Below are 25,948 nucleotides of genomic sequence, written 5' to 3'. Positions count from 1 at the left end.
GTAATGCATCATACATTTGGTAAACAGGTTGAAGCAGAAGGTCTCCAATTTTATTAAAAGACTTCTTGAAAGACTGCATCTCAGCAGTTTTCCTGAGATAGCCTGTGTATTTGTCTTATTAAAAGACAAGTAAAATTGGAGTAGTTTGAAGCATACTACCCAACTCTTTGCTGTAAACGGAAGGCTCTAGTTTGAAGGAAGGCCATCCAGCCTACGATGCTGGTTGCATAAGTGTAGATAAGATGTAGTATAAGTTAAATAATACTTTCATTTTTCCCTTCTCTTTTTTTTTTTTTTTTCATGGTAGGAAGTCTGATCCTTGTTTTGCTTTTTGTTTCTTAATGTGGGTACTGTCATTTTGGATGACAAATTGTATAATTAAGTTGGAAATGCACTGAACATAAAAGCAAATGCTTACGATCTAATTTTTTTCCTTCAGGTGAAATAATTGTGTTTAGTCAAAATAGGGTGTTTTTCCTCTAATTCACTCAATTTGAACAGTATTTTTACCATACAAATGCATAGATGCTGCTTATGTTAACTTGTTTGTCAGTAGTGTGGGAAGAAGCAGAATCTGACTTGGGAAGAAGAGTTAGATTATGAAAGAGCAGGGACTCTTTCAACATGTTTCACATAGGCATGTACATTCCATTTCACAGGCTTGCTCAGCCTAGTTATTAAGATTTCTTTTTCCTGAGGAGTGTTTCTACCATCATATGACAAGTCTTTGATCTGTACAGGGTTCTGGCTTGTGTGGCTGATAGCGAAAGAATGTTTTTGAAACTGAATGAAGACGCCTTAGAGAAAAACCAAAATGTGGTCCATCATCTCTTTAAAAATACTATTGTAGCTTAAAAGTATAACATATTTGGTAGTGACTGACTGAACTAATTGCTTCAGTGCATCATCCTTTTGCCTGCTTAATTACGTGTACACTTAATGTTCTTAACGCAGTAGACGCATCATTACTCTTGGTCCAGTAATGCTGATCCCAGAAGAGCAGCCAGCTCAGCCTGCCTTGCCAGTTCAACCAGATGGAACTAGAGTGGTGTGTGGGCACTGTGGAAATACATTCCTTGTAAGTAAAGCACCAGATTCTCCTCACCAAAACATGGTATTGCTCAGGCTATTGTAAACACTTCTAAGAATGTATTGTCTCACTCTATGGGATCTTTGAGGAACTAAAGCTTCTCCTGTGCTCATGTTGCTGTGGATATCTAGTCTGTATTGGTTAATCTTTGCATTTCAAGAAAATGCGTATTGGTTTTCCTGTGAGTGCATGGGTAAAGCCCAAAGTCAATGTTTCCTCTCAGAGGTACAACAGTTGACAGTGCTGGAAGAGGAAGTTACACTTACTAGGTTCTGTTTGGATTCACAATGATGGCTATGTTCTGCTGTGGCTGAGATGGCATAGTTTCTGCCTTTTCTGCATGGGACCCTGAATTCTGTTGATTATGGCACTAAACCATTAGTCTGTCTGTCAGCTGTTAATGATGTGGAGATCATGGTTTATATCCAAGGCTGAAAGTTTCTCCTGCTCTTGTAGTGGAAGGATGCAGAATACTCTCTTGTTGCTAAGGCATTTTTTCTTTTATATCAATAAGGGTCTGCTGTACTTGAATTCTGAGTTGGGAACACTCTCTGCGATAAGTAAGGTTTAACTATTACCTAGCAGTGCTGAAATGTTTGTCAGTTTTCTTAGTTATGGGAAATGGCTAAGATCAGTGGTACAGCTGAATGACCTGTGTTTATCACTGGAGTGTTGTTGTGTTCCTGAAACAAAGGACTGTAAGATATGTGAGGGCCAGGGAGTACTTGAGTGCATTTCATGAAAGGAAAAGGGAGGCTTGGAAGGTGCCACTGCATGTTGTCGTGTATCAGCAGAGAGAGAAAGTGATGGGCTCTGTAATGGAATAGACATGTTCCTTCAAATCCTTGCATCAGGCTCATCGTTCAGTGGGGTGTGTAATAACGGCTTAACTGATGTGGTAGGTGAAGAATGCAGGGAGCAAGGGATGGCTCTTAGTTTTTTAAAAGGGGAAATAAGAATTTGATTGTGAATTTACAAGTAATGTAGTATCGGAGAAACCATTAGATGCTTAAGAAATTCTTTCTAGTAATTCTGCCTATATATTAAAAACATATATATATTTAATCCTGTTATAAGCCCTACTGAAGAACAGTAGTCTATAGTTAGAGATAGCTGGAGTGGGTTTTCTGTTTGCTTTTATTTCTTTTAAATGAAAGTCTGCATGTGAACTTAATTAGTAAAAATATAATATTAAAAATAATGTTACTAACAGAAAATTACTGGACCTGTGGAAGAGAAAGGCCTTTTTTTTAGGTATTTTTTAGTATAGTACCACATTACCACCTTAGGTACCTGCATAAAAAAACACTGTAGTCTGATACAGAGTCATAATTTTATTTTGTAATATAGTTATATTGTTCAGTGGTGTTTCAAAACTGCATAGGCAAAAGTAATGCTGTAAAAGAGTTATGGTATTAAATTTTGTTTTCTTAACAGAAAAAAAAATCTCCATGGTTTAATATTTTTTTTAGTAGAGTCATGAAGTATAAATCTCATTAGTAAATTGTTGGACTAACTTTGAGCGCTCTCGTAAGCATGGGGTTTTTATTTTAGCCCCATTTTCTTTCTCTATGTGGAGAGGCCAAGTTAATTTGGTAGTTTACACTTCGAACTACTTAGGGTGAAATTCTGCTGTGAAAAGTTGTCATAATATGAGAAAAAAACACAAAAGGTTAGTATTGTGTATAAGTGCCAGATTAGGCCTTAAAAAGCTAAGGTTTCTAATTGGGAATTTGTGCATGTGACTTCAGATCTGATGGTTGCTTTAATGAACTGCATAACTTTGAAATTCACAGTCCTATCTGCTGGTAAGGCTGGTTTACAGTGTTTTAAAAAGAAACCCTCAAAATCATTAGAAATTTGAGTCTTGTATTCTCTTATGAGAATCAAGAAATAAAACCTTTTTTCTTACTTTATACAGCTTTCCCACTTTTCTTTGCTTGTCTTTTTCCATTATTAAGTGTAAGGTTCTCCAAATAAACTTTTTTCATTAGGAAAAATCAGCAAATTGCTTGGGGTTGGGAGTGAGCAGGGAAGCAACATATAGTAGCAGTGCTTTAGGAAATCTGGAAATTCAAGTTTTGTGAGGGTATATCTGCACTTTGGCATGTCCACACTGTAAAACAAATGTGTAACACTAGATGCATCTCTCAGCAACTCCATAAGGTATCTCCTTTGATTCACTTGTCAGTAAGATTATATATATAACATATATATATTATATATATATAAACTTTATGTAGGGAGAAATACATTATTTTTACATACATAATATTTAATATAGACTTTATCCATATATAAACTTTATATATAAATGTAGTAGACAGGCAAAGCTAGAATGCCTGGGATGAGAAAGTCAAATTGCCAGTTGCTTTTCCTGTGTTGTCTTCTAAGAGTATCAACTTACCACCTTTCAAAGAGGTTATTTTTGTTATAAAAAACATAATTATGGGCTGCTCCCTCATACCACGTGTGTAGTGTTCTTTTTAACTTATTAAAAACATGCTATGCAGCACCCTCAGGTTTCTCAACTGGGAAAATAAATTAATACTGAAGTGATGCAATAGCTGAACTACGGTAGTTATTTACATTTTGTTCATCAGAATATTTTTTTTTTTCCTTGGATAACCTGATAGTAGCCTTATTTGTGTTAAAGTTTCCACTGTTTCTGGCAGATTTCAAAGTTGGACGCATGGAAAAAGTGGTAGAATAGAAATGGAGGTCAAGACAAGTGTTTAACCGTTGTGCTATATCGCAGACAGATCTGGTTTGGGCGTTTTTGAGAGCTTCTGGACTTGTTCTGTGGCTGAGTTACTGCGCCTGCCAGCAGTAAATCACTGCCTGCATCCCTCTACCAGGGGCTCTGCGGCTGATTTGTAGCCATCGGAGCCAGGGGGCTGAGCTGCATTTGGAAATGGTGGCAGGTGGGAGCAGGGGCCTGTCCCCCCATCCTCCTGTGACTTTCCTGCTTCCAGAGACCCTTGAGGGCCAGAAACCAGGAGCAGACTGCGTAAGGCACAGGCTGGAGGATAAGCACTGTGCTCTGTCAAGTTTGTTTGGTAGAACTAATCAAATAAAAAAGTAGTTAGAAATAATTTAATTAAAAAATAAGTTAAAACATTTCATTTTTTTCTAAAGAACTTAAATTTGCAGAGGTGTCTCGCTTTCCCAAGAGACTCCTGGGGTGGCACTGGGGTTAGGTGAGGAGCTTTTTTGGCAGAAGCACCTGTGTGTGGCTGGGTAAGTCACTTTAAAAAACCACACTTGCTCATTTTGTCTTGTACTGAATGCATTGAGAACTATTCTAGGCTCAGAAGGTAGAAAGTTGTGTCATGTTCTGCTAGTAATTCCCCCACCTGATGTTTCTTTTTTTTTTTTTATCCCCAGTTGAAATGTGTAAGAGTTCTCTATAATTGTCTCCTAATTGGTGATTTGGGTAATCATTTATTGTGTTGTTTCAATTGGAGGGGGAGCAGTTGTCTGTGGAAAGCTAATGTATCTAAACTCACATTTTATTAACACCATGGAACAACATCAGGTACTTCAAAGCACTCTGGCATGTCCCTAAAAATACCAGCTATAAGTGTAACTTAAACTACTTGTAAGCACACATAGACATATAAAAATGACCTTTCCTTACTTCACTAATGTGATCTGAATTCTTGTAGTTTGAATGTTGTTAGTTTTTTTGTTCTTCCTACCAGTATGTCCTGTGTGTGCAGAAGGCATCATAATAGTTGGTGCTCCTGGTACTTCCAGGTAACCTGTAATGAAAACAGAACCTGAATGCTTTTGAAGCTCAAATGCATTTGAGTTTATATCAGCTCATGATTGTGGTTAATAATTGATAAGGAATCTTAAATAAAACCATAGAAAGATCATTAATGAGTAACTTTGGAAATGCAGTTGCCTACTCTGGAATAAAACAGTATACAGAAGTGAAGCTGAATTACAGATACGCAAAATGTAAGCCCTGGGTTTAGACTGGTTTCTATTTCTGGAATTGCAGTTTAAGTAGCTGAAAAACCATCGCTGAAGAGGCCTGGTGCTACCTCTGGTACAGACCACTGCGTGTTACCCAATGTCACTGAGGACACCTAAGGGAAATGAGGGTAGTTTCTGGCACGGATGCATGCAAATAATCAACTTCTTCCACGTTCCTGCTAAAGGAATTAGCTTTAATGCTCATAAAATGAGTTGCTCAGGTGGGAGCAGAATTACAGAAGCTTTCATTGTATCCTTTTAGGGATCAGACCAAACTGTGTTAAATCAGTTTGGCTGAGTCCTTGTTCAGAACCGGGGAGGGGGGGAAATAGTGGAGAACTTTCCCCATTAGAATTAAATAAAACTGAGGGACAGAGGCAGGAAAAATGTACAGTAAGCATTATGAACCAGATCCTTGCTCACAGAAAAAACTACTAGTACGGCTAGGCATTACAGGCCACATCCTCTGTTTGCTTGCATAGAAGATCATAAATTTGTTCTCGGTGCTGTGGCGTAGCTAGGTCCCATGTTCTCTGTGGCCTGTATGTATGGGCTCTGATTTTGATTTGTGTTTGTAGTAGTTAAAATAATACAATTTGCTTCAGTGGACTGACTTCTGATTTCTCACAGAGATAAGGAGGATCTGAATGGAGGCATTAGTATCCTGGGCAGTAGCTTCTAGGTGCTAGTAATTTGCAGTGTGACTCTTGCATGAATTATGAGGGGAGGGGAGAATTATGCTTAACAAGGAAACTGTGCTAACTACCTCCAGTTGGGAAAGGCAGCAGGGAAGAGCTGCAATTACCCTATAACTACTTACAGAGTGAAGAGCGATGGTGTTATACCCTTGTTCAAGGCAAACATCTTTGAAATGCCTGCTTAATACTCGTATTACCACAGAAGGCAGTGTAAGAAATGCTGCTGTTTTTGAACAGGTACATGATTGCAACCTTTGGTGGAGGTAGTGCTAGGTGTTACTTCTGCTGAGGCTGTTCCCAGAGAGACTTTAGTCTGTTCATGGATGGTTGTGACTATACTGTGCATGGTTTTATGTATCACCTTTTTGAAATGTTAGCTAAGTAGCCAATAGCATTCTTTATTTTATTTGTGTAAAACTTGTATTTTAGAAAATAGGTGTCCTTGTTCTTTAATCTTTGAATGTTTAACTCAGCCTTCCCAAGTGATGCAAGGGTTGGGGAAAGATGGGAAAATGCATTTATCGGTAATTATGCCAAAGAAAACACATTTATTTTGATTCAGGGGATGTTCATAGACTTGGAAGTACGAGGGGAAAAAAACTGTATTAATGTTATGTTGCCCATACTGTGCCTGTGGCTGAAACCACATTACGTCAAGTGAATCTTGTAATGCTAAGACAAGTCATGGGAAATTTTCGCATGGAAATCCTAATCCTATGTTGCCAGTGACAAAAGGGCACCCCATTTACGGAAGAAAGCAAGAAACAAGTCAAGGAAAGCCTGAGAAGCAAAAATGTTTTCACAGTGACGTTTAACATGAAGTACAACAAACATTTTCTCAGGCCAGTTTTTCAACCTTTTTATTTTTTCTTTTTACAGTGGATGGAACTGAGGTTTAACACGCTAGCAAAATGCCCGCACTGCAAAAAAATGTAAGTTTTACGAAAGCAAGATTACACAATCTAACTTTAAAATAAGTTACCAGTTTCTTCCATAGAAGTCTTTGGAGTAAAATCTGTTTGCCATGGTCGTTATTTTTGCCATGTTCATCTGAATTTCAGGGCTAAAGAGCATGTTATGTGCACATGAATTTTCCACTGTATGTATGAGTCGGTAACTTTTGACAAATCCAACCTGGGTTTATTAAAGTGCTCTGGTTGAATTGTCAGAGACAAAAATAAGCTGCTAACAATAGACAGAAATGGGTTGCTAAAATTAACGGCGGCTAGGAATATTTTTCTTACATCCTTGAAATTTTCATTTCAAACTCCTTCATGCAGTTAATCAGGTAACATGTCTGAAGTAGAATTTAAATTGTCCTATTGTGAATGACTGAAAGGAAATAAGCATGTCAATTTCAAAGAGGTTTTACTGATTTCATAAACTCAACAACTACCTTATGTTAAGCATCTTACTAAGTTTGCTAGTTTAATATTTATAAACTGGAGCGACTCGTCTACTCTTTTGCTATTACTTCAGTAAGAGGGAAGTATTCCTTGTCAGAGAAAAATTAGAAGATGAGAGCTATAAAATGGCTTGTTTTCATTTGGCTTTTGTTTTTTTCTTTTTTCTTTTTGTTCTGAAGATTTGTTTTGCCATTTTTAGGAGAGGATGGCATTATTGGATTGGCATATACAGATTATTGGATTATTAGGTTGAAATAATGTTGAATTTAAAAGTTACAGCACCAACATACTTCAGATTTGTATGGAATGTCAACCAGAGTGTGTGGAATACAACTTAAAAATCTTACTTCAGAGGCTTGCTTGTCCTGCTGATTAATTTACAAACTTGCCTTCCTTTGATAGGGAAGTGCAAGTTCCAGTTAAAGGAGCAAATGCTTTATATATTGGGAACAGAGAACTGCAGTTGTGTGTTACAGGAAAACTAGCAGGTCCCTTAGGAAACAGGAGGCTTAGAATAAATGTACTTGAGCTGTTGGCATAGCTTGGCCTTCAGAAGTGATAAAAATCTTTTAGCAGAGTATTTGATAGAGAAGTCATTGTAGTGGTATGTGTAACTTCAGGAGTGCAAGTGATTGGGTACGGAACAGTGGATGTGTTTGAGTTTGCTGAGGTCAAATAAACTCAGGATCTTGGTGAGATATTGCTTTGCAGTTTTTTTGTTTGTTTTTACTGGCTGCAGTCACATTCATTTTTTTCCTTTTCAGGGCTGGGGGAAGGGCTGATGTTTTGTGGGGTTTGTTTGTTTGTTTTGAAACTAGTTGCAGTTAATGTTTTATTTTCTTATCACTTAACACTTGAGAGCTAACCTCATGCCATCTTTCTTTTTAGACTGTCCTTAAGTACAGAATAATTGACTTGCTGTTTAACTTCTTGGGCTGTTGCTGTTCGGAAGTTTTCTTTTTCTTTTCCTCCTCCCAAAAGTTATACCATGTGATCTTTTGGCCTGCCTGCTGTTGATTTATATTACTTGTATTTTAAAAAATAAATGGAGTCAAAGATCCCTTAGCATTTTGTCTTCAAAGTGCAAAGCATGCTGTGTGTATGTAATAAAACTGGACTCTCTCTGCAATGCAGCCTGGGAAAGTGACATCTTAAGCAGCAGCTGAGTTGCAGAACACAAAACAGATTTTAACAAATAACCATTTCTATGAGCTGAGGATACAAATCAGTAAATACTATAATTTAACTTTGAATGGATTGCTTGGTGTCTTCCTGCCTTTGCGATGTGATGGCCAGGAGTTCTGCACTTCCAGCAGCATAAACGCTTCTAATGCATGGATTTAGGGCACAGCGTAGGTGAGGCAGAACTTTGAGCCGCGGTGATGGAATAAACAACCGCAGCGACCTGCTGCTTTCTCTCAGCCCTTTGTCTGAGGTTGCTGTATCTGTAGCCAGGTACACAGAAGGGAACCTGGGGTATTGCCAGCTAGTGCAAAACTTTCTTCATTAGTAGCTGACAGGTCGGATGCAAAAGTGTTCGTTTCTTCTGTTGAAGCAGTTGGTGATTGTCACTTAAAAAAGGATAATATAGATTGAAACAAAAGACACCTCAAGTACTGCAACAGTAAGGCTTTCAAGAAGACATCTGTTGAGATTGAAATTCTCAAATACTTTTTGTGACTTTTTCCACAAACTTAAACTGCAGTGAATCTCTGCAAATGGCTCGTTTGTGACCACCTATCTGGCTGATGCAAACTAGATCTTAACACCAAGAATACCTTGTAAAATTGTAGGGATACTCAAGATTTATTTTGCAAGAAGGTCAGTAATGAACAACATTCAGAGAAAATGAAATGGTTGCAGCTCAGAGTACATAAATTAAACAGAAAATCCTTTCAGGCCTGGTTGTTCTACCTGCCACCATTGTGGTCCCAAATTTATTTATTTTATTTTCTGTCCTCTTTCCTACATGTAAAAATCACTTTTGAAAAGGGAAGAAAAAAAAAAAAGGAAAGAAAAAAAAAACACTTGTTAGGAAATACAGGAAATGAGCTGTGATGCAGGCTAAAATCACTTTTCTGGTAACCGACCAAATCTTTTTGGAGATGGATTACAAAGCTGCTCATGCCAATGTGAGTGAGGTGTTTGTGGAGGTCATAGCAACATGCACGTTATTTACTGCATCAGGACAAACAAATGTAGTTACTGAGGAAGTTGTTGCAATAGGTTTTTATTTTATTGTATAGACAATGACCTGAGAACAGGGGGCTAAACAGTTTCTTTCACTGTTGTAGTGTTGTGTGTTTCAAAATACCATTTTTTTTTTTTGTCAGCCTGTTCTCCCACCTCCCCCCAGGAAAGGAACCCAAATTAATTTACTATTTTTTGCCCCCATAAAACCCGTAGGACCTTTAAGCAAGAGAGAGGTTGGGATTCTGGCATTATTGCAGCCTCTAGTTCCAGCAGTGCTTTTCACGTTCATAATAGTGTCATTTTGATTTTTCCTCTTAAAAACACTCCTAAAGGCACTTCTGAAATCATGGTAATAACTCCTATTATTTGGAACATAAAGAGGCCCTCTGTCCTTTTCTGGGCCACTCCTTTAATAGACTCTGTCCCTTGTGGTTTTCCACTTACTACCACCTGATGCTTAATTGGCTTTGGTGTCTCTTCTGTACCTGCTACTGCTGCCTGAAGGTCTGCAGGTGCCTTTGCTTACTAAGCAGTAGCTTGGTAAGACAGGATTTTAGATTAACAAAATGGTTTGGGTTGGAAGGGATCTTGAAGCCCACCCAGTTCCACCCCCCTGCCATGGGCAGGGACACCTCCCACCAGACCAGGTTGCCCAAAGCCCCATCCAGCCTGGCCTTGAGCACCTCCAGGGATGGGGCATCCACAGCTTCTCTGGGCAGGTGGACTGCTGCCTTCTCATTGGCTTTGTAGTGTCTTCACCCTCGTTAGTCACACAATGAAAACAGCTTCTGCTATTGAAAAATGTTCTTTGACCCTAGTTTTATTATTTCTGAAGTTGATTGTCAAACCTAGTGCATTTCGTATGTTTTGGGATATGGTTCATTTTTCTTTATTAAAATTAGTTTGTATGATTGTGTGTCTAATTTGGGGTAGGTAGAATGAAACCTCAATATTTAGAGTGGCCCAGTGGCTAGTATCACTGAAAAATAAATTCTGATTTATCAGGATTGCTGAATATTCCCATGCTTGTTATGCGATGTTAGAAATTTATTATTTGTATTTCAACTTTACTTTCTGTAGGAGGGAAAAACATGCATGTTAAAATTAAAGAAAGACTTTTTACTTTTCCTCCATCACTTGAGGACATTTCTCCCCCGACTTTTTTTATGGGTAGTAGGGGGCAGAGCTTGAGAGAAATATGAATGGAAAATAAACATGGCACCTTCACTACTATGATTACAAAAACAGGATCCTAAGTCAGACAGCTCTGAAAGTGAAGGTTTCTTTCCCAAAATGAACTTTTCCAGTGAAATATGGAGTGCACTAAATATCATGCATATTTTAGGTGTGTTAAGGATGACATTTCTACCAGCTTGCTGGCGAGGAACTACTGATTTTAAGTTATCCAGCTCTGTAATGGAAATAATTTTGAGTATAGAGCTGGCAAGTTCTGCAGGAGGAAGGAACCTACGATCAGTTTGGCAAGCTCAGTGCTCATCAACTCAATTTTTACAGACTCGACTCCCTACCTTCCCTTTTACACAGCTTCTGTTCAGTTTAGTTTTCCTTCAGTAACTTGGAGTTAGACAACACATTCCTCCTCTAGAATGGCTGTAGAAGTATTGCTGATAGTGACCATTAACCAGTGATAAGGGTGAGGGAATTTCCATTTGGGGAAATAGCAGTACCTATATACAACCCTTGCCTGACAAGATGAAGCTCAACCTGTGCACGCTAGTTTGAGGACTTTTTTTTTTTCCTGGGGCATTTTAGAAATTCCTTGTAGGGAATAATATTGGAGTAAAGCTGCTTAAGCCAATCTATTTGAAGGCTTTCTAAGGTGAATGCTTAAAAAATTCTAGTCACATGCAAAGCATATGAGGCCTTACTATGTGGTTAAGTAACTGGAGCCAGAAATTTGGTCAGTCATATGATAGATGCGCTACTTTAGTCCGGCAGGGCTTTCTTCTGTTACGTGTTTATCTCAAATATGTTGAACCATCATGGGATGAAAATGACTTTCTCTTGCATCTTTGCACACAGTACAAGAATCCCAGTATTTCCAAAGGCATGCCGATCTCCCAGAGTGGGAGCAAGTACTTTAATGATAACGTGCTTCAGGATGCTTTGAAACTACCCCTAAGACAGATGGTAAATGTTTCATGAAAGCATCTCGACCTCTTTGGCTCTTTCAGTTCTCTGTATTTCAATGGAATCAAGTAATGTTCCTCATTAGTATAGCTGTACGTGATTGGAAATGCTTGACAAATAAACCTTAAGTCAGCCAATACTGAGCTTCTAGCCAAAACTTTCTAACCTGTAGCGAAAAATCTAACGTTTTATTAGCATTTTATATTCAGTTTAGCTGAAGCGCTGTAGTAGTTTGTTTAATGCAGCAGGCAGAGACTGCTGTCTGTCTTGGAGTTTATAGCCTAGATGATGAGTGACAGAACTTCCAAGGGATTTATTTACCTTGGTTGCCAGCAGTGATTTGCACAGCTAATTCAGCTTGCAGCAGAACTCTAAAAGAAAATTGGGAAGCAAAAATAACTTGTCAGATTTTTGTAGTTACTAAAACTGACTTAAATGTCTGAGGAATTTCTCATGCTGAACATGAGAAGTTTTTTCTCATGTTTCTGACTAAAACATTTTGGGGGGAAGGTTGTTGTTTGTGTTTTTACTATTCAAGAAATGGAGTAGCATTTAGCCAATTCACAATACTGAGTGAAATATTCCAGTAAATAAATTGTGCAGATTGTTACTGTTAAGACAATTTGGGGCATCAGAACTCATTTCCTGGTACTTAGATGCAGTGGATGTATTAGAAACGTGTATTGGTGAATTAAAAGACTAAAAGATGTCTTAGAACCCACACTGAAGCTTCAAAGCAAACTTGGGTTTTGCAGTCCAAAGGCTACTCAAGATTCTTACCTGGGTGCACTGTGAATCCTAGATGTGGATGCACACAAACCATAGGTGTGTTACTACTCTTTGTTGCAAGTATCTAAATATTGAGATTTTTTTTTTTTTTGTCCCCCTTCATCTATAGTGCCCCTTTAAACAAACGTGGACTCTCCTTCACTGTTTGGTATACTTGTAGAATTTCTCTTCAATTCAAAATGGTGTATATGTATTACCATTCTCTCCCCTCCTCCCCCCCATTTAGACTGATGATACTTTTGTGTGGTTCTCTTTGAATTTAAAGTACCATTTATTTTCTAACAGTTCTTCTGTTGGAAGTGCACTGCCTCGGAGACGTTGCTGTGCATATATTACAATCGGAATGATATGCATCTTCATTGGAGTTGGATTAACTGTGAGTGATGTCCTGTTTTATACTTGCAATAGTGCAGAGGAGCTCCCTGGACTGACTGCCTCTTCTATCCCCCAGCATTTAGGCAAAACCTCTTAAACTTGTGTATTTTTGTCATCTCTGTTAAAACCATGGACTTAATCATCTGAGTTAGCTAGAAAAATGAAATGTTCCTAAAAGATCTTCACTCATTTTGAGATTCTTTTCTGTCTGGTGGTAAATTTGAGTTTTCATCTTTCTGTGAAGAATAGTTTTTACTTCTTCTTAGAAATACCAGAACATCTTGCTCTCGCTAGGGCTCTCAAAACTTCTAGGTTTCCAGAAATACATATTGCTGCATAGCCAGAAATATAAGTCTTCCTGCAGTGGAGGGGAATGGGACTCCAAAAGAGTTGGAACTTGTACAAATTATAAAGGAAAACACATGTTTCTAAGGAGTAAAAGCTGATAATAAGCTATTTACAAACTCAAGGACTCACATTGCTATTATTCTGTTACTCAGAAGATTGTCTGGTTTACTTCATGCTGAAGTATCTGGTAGTGATAACTAGAGCCAACTTTTTACCCCGCAATCATAAAAATAAATATTGAGAAATGCCAGTAGTTGGACTCATGTGTGATTGTCACTATACCTCTAACTTGTGTTACAACCTAAATAACTTATGTGTGTGAGCTTAAATGAGTTTTGAAGGATTTTTCCATTTTTTTTCCTACTAAAAACAGTTGCACCCAGAAATAGAGACAGATTATTTTTTTGACAACCTTCCTGAATTTGATCAAAATGTTTCATCATGAGGTATGCCCAAGAGGCTTGGCTTGTGCAGTCTCCATCCTTGGAAATTTTTGGGACCCAACCAAATTAGAACACTGAGCAATTTGGCTGACCCTGCTTTGATCAAGAAGTTGGACTAGAGACCTCCTGATGTCCGTTCCAAGCTCATGATCACGATCCAATTTTATGACCGTAAAATTGAGCTAATAAAATATTTGATTGATCCTTAACAAAGTGAAAAAGATGCTGAAATACTTCTTAATACAGCTTCTTCCCTGAAGAGCAGGCAGTGCTGTGTTTCACACTGTTTATTTTCTCTTTTTTTTTCAGGTTGGTACGCAAGATTTCGCCAGGCGATTTCATGCAACGTATGTTTCTTGGGCTATTGCTTATCTCTTAGGTTTAATCTGCCTCATTCGAGCCTGCTACTGGGGAGCCATAAAAGTCAGTTATCCAGAGCACAGTCTTGCATAGAGAAATTGTTAGATTATAGCAGATGAGCATCTAGTAATTCTGGATATTACATCTTGGACACTTTTAAATCTTTCCTGTAAGGATTCCATTCTGTTCAAAGTAGTTCTAAGACTGGGGGTCTCTAAGAACAAATGTTCATTGCACTACATAATATGCAACTAGTTTGTTTTGCTGCTAGATTCCCTAGCTCTGAATACTAAAGCTGTGTTTACATGTTCATAACTCTGTCTTTATAGGTGTTGAATTTTATTTCAACAGACAGTATTAAGTTTTACATTTCTTTTGTTATGTTAAAATCAGTCTGCCATTTTTCTAGATGATCAGTAAGAATTCAAAAGCGAGAGTGTTTATAAGTGTTTCTACAGTAGCTTCACATTTGTACTTAACATTTTAACTAAAATTACATTAAAGTGGCTTGCTTTAAAACCTAAGCAATAAGCATTTTGCTTGAACTGCTTACTGTATCTTTTGCCTAAGATCATAGTGACCTTATTCAGGAAATGAAAGTTACGAGTGTACTTCAAAAGACTGTGACACTGTTGCTAGAGAGACATTTGTAAACACTGTATGCTTTGAGATTTTCAGGTAAAGAGATGCTCTTTTGGTAGTCCAATTAAATTTCCACTTACCCAGGGTTGGATTTCGGTTAGGATAAATGCTTTCTTCTCAAGGATCCTGGGACTTCGGTGGGTTTTTGTTTTTATGGTTTAACTGGCAAATCCTAAAAGCCATGCTCGGATTATGGAACTCCAGTTACTTGTGCAAGTTCCTTTACAGGGTCTAAGGGAAGCATTTCATATGACTTGTTTAGAAATACTTCAGTGTCACGTAGGTGACTATAAGGTGGTGATGGGTTGCCTCTTACTTTCCTTTGATCATGTCAGATTTTCCCTGTTTGGGAGAGTTACGCACTGGTCACTGCAAAGGGAGACACTGTAAATTCACATTTACTGCTGTAGTAAGAAAATGAGCATTACTTGGATCATTCCAAAGTAAGTCAAAGTACATCTAGTCAATTTAGCACTGACTTAATAAGAGAATACGGAAACAGAAAGCTTTTTCTAATGATGTATTCACAAAGGATTGAGGGACCAGTTCTTGCACTGCTCATCTTTACAGTTTTAAACAAGTTTTTGCTAAATTCAGAAGGAATGTCCTGAGTAATTTAGACTGTAGTAATTTAGATAATGGGGTTGGATGAGTAAATTAATGTGGATGTTTCAGGGATACATGTAATTTAAATTATCTGTGTTTCTCCGAGGACAAAATGCTATTCAGATACGGATTTTGGAGCACAATAAATGTAAATGATCAAACTGTAAATGATCTGTCTTTGTATGATGCTAAATGTATAAAAGCAGTAGCTCAGGATTACATTGTACCTTTTACAAATAAACTAATAAAGAAATAAAGATTATTATTCAAACTTAATATATTTTGTTATTTATAAACAAAAATACAGAAGTGGAAGAATTCATTAATAATATGTAGAAACAACATAGATACTGTGCAACAGGAGTGAGCTTTGCCTTTTTTCCAAATGGCAGCTTCAGGAACGTGAACAAGCTGCTGTCTTGCTGATGGTTTTGGTAGAATTTGGAGAAAATAAATAAGGGATGAGACCAGTGTTGAGGTTAGCAAGGTTCTCCTTAGTCAATGGCTTATTGAGGGGAATATGGTGATGTAGTCTGTGGATCACTGTGCTCCTTTGCATCTTAAACCTTTGAATACTTTTTTTCTTGTTGTTTTGTATTTCAGAATACTACCTGCACACTACATCCTGAAAAAGAGTAGATTGGGGCTGTACAGAAAATCATCCACTGCTTTTGTAATTTAAGAGGTTAAAAAAAAAAAAAAAAAAGCTGGCTATGTTAGATTAATCAATCAAGAAACTTGTACTTTTTTCTCCCCTCTTTTAACCTGTACTTTATTTCCTAGCTCATGCTTTTCCTTTTTCTTCTCATCCATTTTGAGTGGAAGGGAAGATACATGGACAGCATAATTTCTCTTTGTGCTATTCTCTCGATGCAGACAAAGTTCTTACTACTGTTTCCTTTTGCAGAGTAAACCATTGTAGTTAGTTCTATAAAAATGTAAAACATTGTCATTACATTTCAACCATTTTTTGGTACAGAAAAGTCATGATTTTTAAACACATAAAAAAGGTAATATAGAAATCAAAGGAACTGTGATCTATTCCAGTTCTTGGTAACTTGTGGAGCAGGCTTGTTTGCAGACAGTCCTTGTCTTCTGTGCCAGATTACATCTCAGTCCATTAAACTTTCCTCTAAGCTTTAAACTTAAAGGATCCTGTCCTGTCCTTCCTGAAGAAGTTGAAGGTTTGTTTTTAATCACTAGTTTATTTTGTTGAATCTTAATGGTCTCTTCTGGGATGTATTATTTTGTATTGGGTAGGGGAATTGGCTTTCTGAACTCACAGTGAAGGGCTCCTGTGCTTTCAGGTTTTATCTTTCACCTTTTTGTTACTCTCCTTCCCCTCCTTCCCACCCAAGATTTTTTATACAAACTGATTAAAAACTGTTCAGACCTTAAAAACCCTATTTTCTAATTATGAACCCACTATGAGCATCTTAATGGTTTTGTTTGAATCCCTCATCAATAGTGATATATCTCACTTTAAAAATAAAGATTAGAAGAAAGCATTTCTGAAAGCATTTGCTTTTTTGATTATCAGGAGATCTTTGACATCAGTAGCATGTTGAAAAGGAGATAAAGGTTTCAAATCAGCCAGATAAGAAATTCATTATGAAGTGCTTAGAGAAGGTGCTGAAACAACCTTGGAGCCATTATTGTTGGAAACTGGGTGATGAGCAATATTTACTTTTTTTGTGGTCTTTCAAACAGTGTGTGTCTTCACACACAGAGGGAAAGACAAGGTAGCAGCTTAATACCAAATGTTAGAAAATCCCTGTAACTAACTATATGGACTTGAAAAAATAAATACGTGAGTAGCAGCAAAGATGAGTTGTTGTGTTAGATCAAGCTAACTGCCTTTCAAGGCAGGGCAAAAATACTGCACTGAATGCAATATGCCCTCTAATCATCAGCAAGGCTTCTAAAAATATTTGTGAAATGTTCTTCTAAGCCAGTTTGTGAAATATAGCAGTAAAATTATTCAAAATTATCAAACTGGGGGGAGGTAGTTGGCACGTGTTTGCCACTTAGAAATACTTAATGGTCTTGTATGGTTTGTATGTTCTTCACATCATGTGTTTCATTCATGATAAAAAGCCAATACAAACTGAAAGCAAGTTGACCAGCTGGATTCAAAGTCAAATTCTTAAATTGAGAGGAAAGTACAAATAAATAAATTCCACTGCAAAATTCCATAGCAAGGAAGGAATGCTTTCTAAAATGCCTTCACCAGCATGACAGTGGGATGGGAGCACAGACCAGGCGATGAAACATATTTCTGCTTCTCTGATGTGTTACAAAAGCCCTACCTGAATCGCTATCTCCAGTTTGGGATGATGCATTTCAAGTAAGATAACAATTGATTGCTTCTAATATGGAAAACTGAAAAGGATAACTGGAGATACCGGTCTTCTCAGCCTCCTCATGCTTTTTACAAGGGAACATTCAAATAAAGACAAGGCTGCAACACACAATCGGGATAAAAAGTGGACACGGAAAAGAAATGACATAGATTGAAAAGGAGTCTTAAGTTAGACTAGAACCTTAGGCAAAACATTCTTACAGTAAGGAAAGTTAAAATGCTGTTGCGAGGCAGCCATGAAGTTATAGCAGTGCCCATTAGGAATGGGATCGATGTGCTTAATTGTACCGGGAGAGGGAAAGTCACACCTCTCATAGCCTTGTTCCCCATCCCATTAGTTCTGAGGTACTTCTGGTAGCTTCTGATGCCTAAACCACTGACTTGTAAGTTTTGAATCAATTATTAGATTAAATTCTAGATGCTCTAGATGCATTAAATATAATTAGAAGTGTATTTTTTTTTTTTTTTTATACACCTTAGGTCATCATGAAAATAAAGCACTTTCGACCAAGACCCTCAGATCTGGAACCAAGTTCCAGAGGGCCAGATTGATGCAGTGCTTTTCTTGCTGTGATCAACCTGTACAGTCTTTTTCTCTGTGAAGGTCTCCTTATCAACTTATCACCCTAACAGTGAAACAGTATTTTCCCCTTAGATCATATCAGGAATTAAATAAAAAGCAATAAAACAAAGCCCAAGCTCTATTTTTTTAATGCATGAAAACTTTCTTTCCCAGAGTTGTTGAAAGTCACTGAGGATTTCATTTTCTGATTTTTGCATGTGAAAAATGTGGAGATCAGAGAATGACAAGTAATGACTGTTTGATTTGCATTAACCTTTTTTTTCTTTTTTTTTTTTCCTGAAAAAAATGTGAAACATCAAATTTACTTTGCTGGTTTGCATTTTTGGCCAAAAAAAATAGAGATTGACTGTATTTGCTCATCAGTACTCTGTCATAACATCTAAAATCCTTCTTATTTCAATCATAGAAGAATTAAAGTGTGCAAAACAAGAGCTTCACAGAAGAGAGCCACAGCTCAGTGCCTGTGCTGGAGGGCAGGCCAGTGAAGGGCCCTTTGCCTTGTGGCCCAGGTAATCAACTGGCATCAGCTGGGCGATAGCACAGCTCAGGGACTGCAGTGGGGTGGCATTGGGGACTACAAAGGGTAACACTATAGGAAAGAAAACGTGAGTTTGTATTGAAAGCAAACTCAATTGGTTCACTCACTTGTGGAGCAAGTTGTTTGCTTTTCTGAGATTTCAAATATTTCAGTTAACCTAGCCTGTCTTCCTGCTTATTTTCTTTGTGTGATTTTGGTTTGTAATGGCAGTGTCTGAGGTTTCTCTTTCCGCCCCAAAAAAATAAAAAAAAATCAGTCTTGAAGAAATGAGAACTGCTCTTCTCTTTGCAATAGAAAACTGTAACCATGGCATTTGGTATACTGCATAACTTTCTAAAGCTGGATGCTCGTTAAGCCCTCTCAATACCAAGGTTTCTTTTCTTTCTAATAAAGTTAAAAATAAATTTGTCTTAGCCAGGTCAGATGAAACTGTCCCCATTCCTTAGCCCTTCACTGTTGTCTGTCCCCGTGCTGTGGTTCAGCAGCAGTGCTGTACTGTCAGAGGGCTGTCAGCGATTGCACTTTAAGAACATCACCGGAGGAAAAAGCTTAGTAGAAAATAACTTTGAAACCACCTCGATTCAGATTACTTTCCGTGATTTTGTTGGCGCAGTTGACGTGCAGTTGATTGCTTGAAGATGAAGGAACAAAAGGCTGGAGGTCACGAAGGAGAGGGGAGAGAGGAATTTAATCCAATTGAAATTACTTGCAAGATTTTGTTATGGTTATTTGAGCCACCACGGAAGAATATCTAGACTCAGTTCCTTACAGCTTTAATCACAAAGGGGCTTTTTTTGGGGAACAATGATGTTATTTGTTAGCCTGATTAGCTCGCGGCTTGTCGTGTTACACTTCACTGGAAGCTAGAAAGGTCTGCTAGGGAGGTATCCCCCTGTCACTGTCTGCTTTTTATTCATCTGCAGGCATTCTCAGTTGGCTGCTTTTGGAAAAAAAAGGACATTTGGGCTAAACAGATCCTTGGTCTGGGCCTGCACAGCTGTTTTTAGGGTTCCTTTTTAACAGATTATTAGCAAGAAGTGCGTTCAGCTAAATCTCGTGAACAAACGTAGCAGCACTTGACAGCGTAATGGGTTGGAAACTGCTGATCTGGATGATGGATCAGATGTTGTTGCAATGATTTAGTAAAACGATTATCCAGTGGCTTTATTAAGAATGCTAACTATAAACAATGGCTGAAAGACAAAACTGGATAAGAAGCATGGGTTCGTAAGGACAGTTGCATATTATGGTTTTATTCAATAAAAGTGCATCTCTTTATGGAGAAACAACGATTTATTTCAGAATAAACATAATAATAGCTCTTTGTATAGCTTTCTATCAATTTGTAATGAAATGATTGGTGTTCCAGCTTGCTTAAAGTTGAGCATGTTTCTTAGTGTTTAAAAAAAACTGGGGCAGGGACAGAGGCCTGGGGTTAGAAAAACACCTCAGAGGGCATGCTGTTTATTTCCCTTGGAATATGTACTTGGAAAAATGATGTGGCTGATGGATTTTCAAGACTGACTGGAGTAGATGCTCTGTGAGAAAGAAGTTGCTGTTAGGCTCAGGGGTCCTGGCCTGAAGACATGCAGCACGTTACCTTCATAGTAAGACCAGGCTGAATTTCTAGTATTTCCAAAGCAACATCTTTAAATTTTCTCTGGTATTTAATGAAGTCTCTTATACATGTAATGTCCTTCTAGCTATGTTTTCAAACCTTTATTAAGGAAATTAATGTAGTTACCTAAATAGAAAATAAGCAGAGAATTTGATCTTATGCTCTTTGCCCCTCAAATTTTCCTATTTAATATTATTTCGAATTTTTTTTGTAATGAGATTTTCATATTTTTTGTATCATTTTCAATTTTATATCTGTAACTGATACTACTGTATGTAAAATCTACCAGTCTCAAACTCTTGAAATACTTTGAATTTTTGTCTAATTAAGGGATGCCTGTATTCAAAGACATAAAACATAAAGCACCTTGAAGGAATGAATCTCAAATAGAATTTCTATCGAATATCAGTCTGAAAGGTATCATGCACCTCCTGAGAAGCTCTGCAAGCTTGGAGCCTCTTACCCTGAGCAGGCTGCATGGAAAGGCACCCCAAACGCCCCCCAGGTGAGCCAACAGAGAGCACGCAGCTTTTCCAGTGGGGTCTGGGTCTGTGTTTCACTGGAAATGCAATCACCGTAGGAGTCTGCCCTTCAGAAATCTGAGTTTGCTAAACTGGCATTCTCTGAATTTTTTCCCCGTCAAAAAATTACTCAGCCGGCCCTAATCTGTGCTGAAGAGGGCTGTAAGAGCCTGCAGTGCTGTTGGCAGTTTGTGTGCCTTTGCTATTTAGAAGGCAGAAAATGGTCCTGTACCCTTTAACACAAATGCACACTATTGTTATTTTGATGGGAAGGCCAATGAACTGGAAAGTGTGCTTTACAAAATTATATTTAACTTTTTTCTTTCTCTAAGATTTACCTGTGTTTTATTTCTGATCTGATGCTTGCAATATCAAACATTAACCTTTTAGTTAAAAAAAAATAAAAATAAATCCATCACAGGTGTCTGTCTCAGGCATATTTTCTGTGCAGTTTCAGTTTAAATAGTGCAGGTTTTTCCAGGAATGTGAGCAGGGTGAAAACTCTCTATTTGTTTATGCTTAAATAAGACAACGGAGCCAGAAAATTCCAGCTATCCCTACCCGATATGTTGAAACAGTTTCACAAGATTAGTTGGCATTCTGTCCAGCATGTTTTCAACTCTCCTGAGAACGTGTGCTGAAATACGGCTGAGTTACAAGACTGAAAAATTTCCCTTGTGTTCTCAGTAGATGCTTGTTAGAAGATGCCAGCTGAAATCTCAGGAAATGTGTTTTGTACTGGACAACTCCTGCTTCCTCTGAATCGGTCAAATCAGTGCCTTCATTCCAGAGATACAAGAAATACAGAAGGCTTTCTGTAACTCCTCTTCCTCCCATACCTGAGAGAAGGAAAAGAGTGCCTCCTCCAGTGCTGTGGACTATCTCATTGACAACAAGAAGGAAGAAAAGAAATAACAAGGAGAGCCAGAATGAAGAAGTAGCCTGCATGAGGACAGTGATACAAAAGCAGATGCAGGAAGCACGATTTGTGAGAGTCAGGCCAAGGAACAGGAATAGAGGAAATCACACTATGGAAAATGAGGAAGAAATACTTGATAATTTGTTGATAACATTGATTTCTGTTTAAGCCAAGCCTTATGCAGACGGCTCCTTTTCTGTGTGTTGTATGCCTTTTGGCACAGTATCTAGTCCGTAGAGGGTTGCAGCATCCCTCCAAAGTTTTAGTACTTCCAATCCCTATCCACCTGACTTCAAAGCCAAGGATGAGGATGGAGAGACCCTGGGCTACGAGCTGGGCTTTAGTCTTTGCAACCGCCGTTGTCTGCATCAGTCTACCCGGTGTCAGCTAACAAGAGCTGGAACACCTGCAGAAGCAAGAGGCCTCCTTGAGATTCAAGTGTACTCATGATCACCACAAGTCCTCCATCAGCACCGTGTTATGTGACTGAGGGACTTGGGAACTCCTGGCAGAAGTGCCCTGAGCTTGACAGTGCCTGAGGACATCCCGTGTGTCCCAGGAAGGGGGGAGCCAATATAAATTTTGGAGTTAAACCCACCACCCAATGGCCAAAACAACTGAGGAGCAAGAGCTACAAGAGCAATCTTAATTTTGCATTTTTTAAATTATAAATTTAATAATTTAATGCCACTTTACAAAGCCATTCTATGTAATATTGTGTTTAGATTGTCTAAACTGGACACTTGGATAGAGTTAAGAAAAATTGTTAAAAGTGCATGCATGGTAAATGAAAAATCAAAGCATGCTATGAAATGGCTTAGATTTTGCCTAGAGATCTGGCTCACACACAAAAAAAAACCACAACCCATAGGGTTCTCATCACTGCAATGCATTAATCTCTTCCTAAGTTTGTGTGCTGTCAGCCTTCTTCACTAGCCCCAGCAAGGTTAATGAAACTCACCCTGTAAGCATCACTGTGTACGTACTGTCTTATACAGGGCTAGCACGAGAACTGTCCCCAAATCCATTGATTTTATTCTGATTAGAAAAACACTAAAGAGATCTTATTAACATATTGCTGAACAAAGCAGGTGCTGCAGGTTTCCAGAAAAAAATAATGAGAATCTGCATTTCTATTCAAAATACTTGCAGCTTTGTTTATAAAGTGCATTTTTTTTTCAGCAAATTAGCATGTTTTGTGACTGTTAGCAAAAAGAAGACACAAACATTACATATGGGCTTTCCTTCCCAATTAGAAAAAATATAATGTAGCAGCTGTCATTTATAGTAAAGCCTCAGATGTACAAGCACACTAATTTATTTTGAAAAGGCAGAAATGGCCCAGTCATAAGACACAACATAGTTTTGGTATTGTGCTTATAGGAGGAAGCTTAACAAGAATGCTTTTACCACATTACCAAAGTAAAAAAAAAATAAAAAAAATAGTGAGAATAATTTTTTTTTCTTCATCTTTGTTTTAAAGTAAAATGCAGAAAATGTAATTGTTAAATATATTGTCATTTTCAAACCAATTTCATAAAACCAGAACAAAAAAAAAATACTGTGCAGCCCCTTCTGTTTCAAGTTACATTACAAATGGTCTGGAGCTAAAGCGAAAGTTCACACAATTTAGTGCAATTGGCTTGAAGAAAATATACATATATATATATATATTTAAAGAGATCCAAACTGAAAGCTTGGCATATATCTCATTTTATAAGGGAGCAAATGAAAGCTTTCTAATCCATAGTTTTCCACCTGATGGATTACAGAAAGAATATTGCCACCTCTAATTCAGGCTTTGTCAAGTGATCTGCTGCATTTCCCTGCGGTTTCAGTGTGAAGAAGACAGAGCAGGTTAGGAGTGGAGAATTCTTATGTCACGCTTCACTGGCTGTGGATAAAGCCGTGCTGCTGTCACGCGCAGACCTAGGAGCGGTGCTGCAGTGTGTGTGACACTGCCCATTTCCGAGCCAAAGAAAGAGCCCGACTGCCCCACAGCCAGCCAGCAGCGCGGTGATAAGAGCAGGAACTTCAGCCCTGACAGCCAACACACTACCACAGAGCAGTTTGTAATCCTGTTATGCCCGAAATAGCTCGTATTTTTTAATGCAGCATTAAGTGTATCGGACTGTTGCTAATGCTGATTTGATTTTTGAGAGCAGGCAAAGGAAGAAGATGATAAAATTTACAATTTAAATCTCTGAGTGTATGCTCAGAGAACAGACTGATTAACAAACAGTATTTCCTCCTTAGAAATGAGAACTTGATCTGACTTTTTGATTTCTTCTTATTTTAGTGCAATGAGTCTAAAATCCTTGTGATTGTGCCAGTTGGGGGACCACAAAAATACCGTGCTCATTCTCAGTAATGTCAAAGACTTCCGCGGTTCGTTTTGCAGACAGAGAACTTTTTCCAATCTACACACTGAACAGACTTGGGTATTCAAAAAATCAAATTAACTTTGATCCTTGTGGTGGTTGTAGGGCTTCAGTTGCAGAATAAAGTTTCTAGGCACTACTTTTACTTTTTTTTGGTGTGATTTTGATTAAACCTCTGTTTGGTTGATAGCATCAACAATGATTTTGTTTCTGGTCTGCTCCTGTGCCCTGTTTGTATTTGCTGTTTGGTGACCTCTGCCTTTCCCCCGCCTTTGTCAGCATTTAAGAAGAGCACAGTAAGCTACAGGATAAAGCCCAGAGCATCTGGGTGAGAAAAACAACTTGGCCAGATCAACCTGCTACCCAAGTTATGTTACCAGCCAAAATTTGATGGGTCCACTGCTATGCTGAAGTGGCAAGCTGAGGTGATTGAGCATAAGTAAACGACAAGTGTGTCGCAGCATAAATAGCACTGTTTCTGTCTTCTATTAGCTGGGTAATCCCCAGTAGGGAACACCAAGCCCCACAAAGCATTCATTTTCCCTTAGGGCACCCCGGTACTGTTTCAGTTTTAGGCAAGACACAGGCTCACCCCCTGCTTTGTCCGTGCCCTGCTCCCAGAGGGAGTTGGAGGCATGAACTGGGGAGAGGCTGCAGGGTGCTGCAGTAGTTCTCACAGTCCTTTTCCAAGATTAGCACGTATCTGCTGGATATTACACGACACATGAGCGATTCTGGAGCACAAATACAGGTGCAAAGACAGAAAGGACTGGAAAGCACTTCTGCTGTACAGTGCTTTTAAAACTCCAATACACATGTACATAGAAAAACACAGAACAAGAGACGACATTATGTAATGCAGAAGATCAGTAAGTGCTAAAGTTACACTCCGGCTGCTGTCTGGTAGTTTGTCATTACTGTCAGATATACTCTACCACCTAGAAAAGCAGAGGGAACTGGCTTAGGACAGATACTAAACTAAAAGCTATAGAAATATTAATCTCTTGTAAATAAATTAAAACTTGAATGGCAATATATGTAAGAAACTTTATTCTGTTTCATTATAAAACAGTCCTACCCTGCATTTAGGAAAAGCTAAAAGAGGTCAGAATTCTTCCATTCCAATATTTGGTAATTTCCATTTAGCCATTTTACAAAAAATATATTTTAGGATGACAAAGCAAATTTGATTTCCAGGCAAAGGATTAATTTTCATGAATGTTATTCTTATCCTTATAAATATATACACTCATCTGAATGCATAACAGTTATGTTGGAATTGTACTTCCTATTTGGCATGTAAAGTAAAATTGTCAACAATTTTGATAACTACTTTTGCCCATATCTGTGACATAAACAGATTATCATCATCTCAGTCCTGAGAAACATGAATGCATAGTTTTAATGTGGATGAATTTTCATTCGTGCATTCGTTCATTCAATCTTAGTTGAATATTTTTAGGACCACAAATCTTTCCTACCTTTTCTTCTGCTTTTGTTAATACAAAATACGAAATAAGCAAACAATAGGTATCTTAATATTTTCTGCTTGTCTATGGATATCCTCCTACATACACAAAGGCAGTTAAGCTGTTAGGAGCAGTATAGCAGTTTTCCTTCTCAAGGATTAACAGTCCTATAGCATCTTCTTCCACATTATCCAATGCAATTATACCAAAATAAAGCTCTGCGTCTGAGATGTGCCTTCCACACGCTAGTTCCTTCAAAAGAGGCAAAGGTTAGCATCCCAAAACCAAAGGGGCAACTCTGAGAAGCGTGCAGCACCAGTGCTGGTGTGGCAGCAGCCCCCGATGCTGATGTAAAACCCCTGCGACATAGCAGATCCTGCTGGTTCCATTGGCCATTCTGCCTTTTAATCCTCCTGCCAGTAGCTTCTGGGATCCCCTCTGTGAAGCTGGAAGTGCAGGTGATTCTCAGAGC

General features: G+C 38.2%; 2 protein-coding genes across 2 annotated transcripts in view; one reads left to right on the top strand and one right to left on the bottom strand.

Moving 5' to 3' along the window:
* The window catches only part of PIP4P2 (phosphatidylinositol-4,5-bisphosphate 4-phosphatase 2), a 23,777-nt gene extending 8,420 nt beyond the window's left edge, over nt 1–15,357 (top strand). The window contains exons 4-7 of the mRNA XM_080580758.1: nt 955–1,078; nt 6,652–6,704; nt 12,597–12,687; nt 13,787–15,357. Coding sequence (XP_080436884.1) covers nt 955–1,078; nt 6,652–6,704; nt 12,597–12,687; nt 13,787–13,930 — 412 coding nt within the window. The 3' untranslated portion in view covers nt 13,931–15,357. The remainder of the gene's footprint in view (nt 1–954; nt 1,079–6,651; nt 6,705–12,596; nt 12,688–13,786) is intronic.
* Nucleotides 14,636–25,948, bottom strand: part of NECAB1 (N-terminal EF-hand calcium binding protein 1) — a 94,415-nt gene continuing 83,102 nt past the window's right edge. Inside the window, exon 13 of the mRNA XM_080580751.1 lies at nt 14,636–25,948. Within this exon, the coding sequence (XP_080436877.1) occupies nt 25,881–25,948 (68 nt within the window). The 3' untranslated portion in view covers nt 14,636–25,880.

Source organism: Anser brachyrhynchus (genome assembly GCF_964034855.1).
Source record: "Anser brachyrhynchus genome assembly, chromosome: 2".
NCBI classification, from domain to species: domain Eukaryota; kingdom Metazoa; phylum Chordata; class Aves; order Anseriformes; family Anatidae; genus Anser; species Anser brachyrhynchus.
This window is presented reverse-complemented; position numbering and strand designations above follow the sequence as displayed.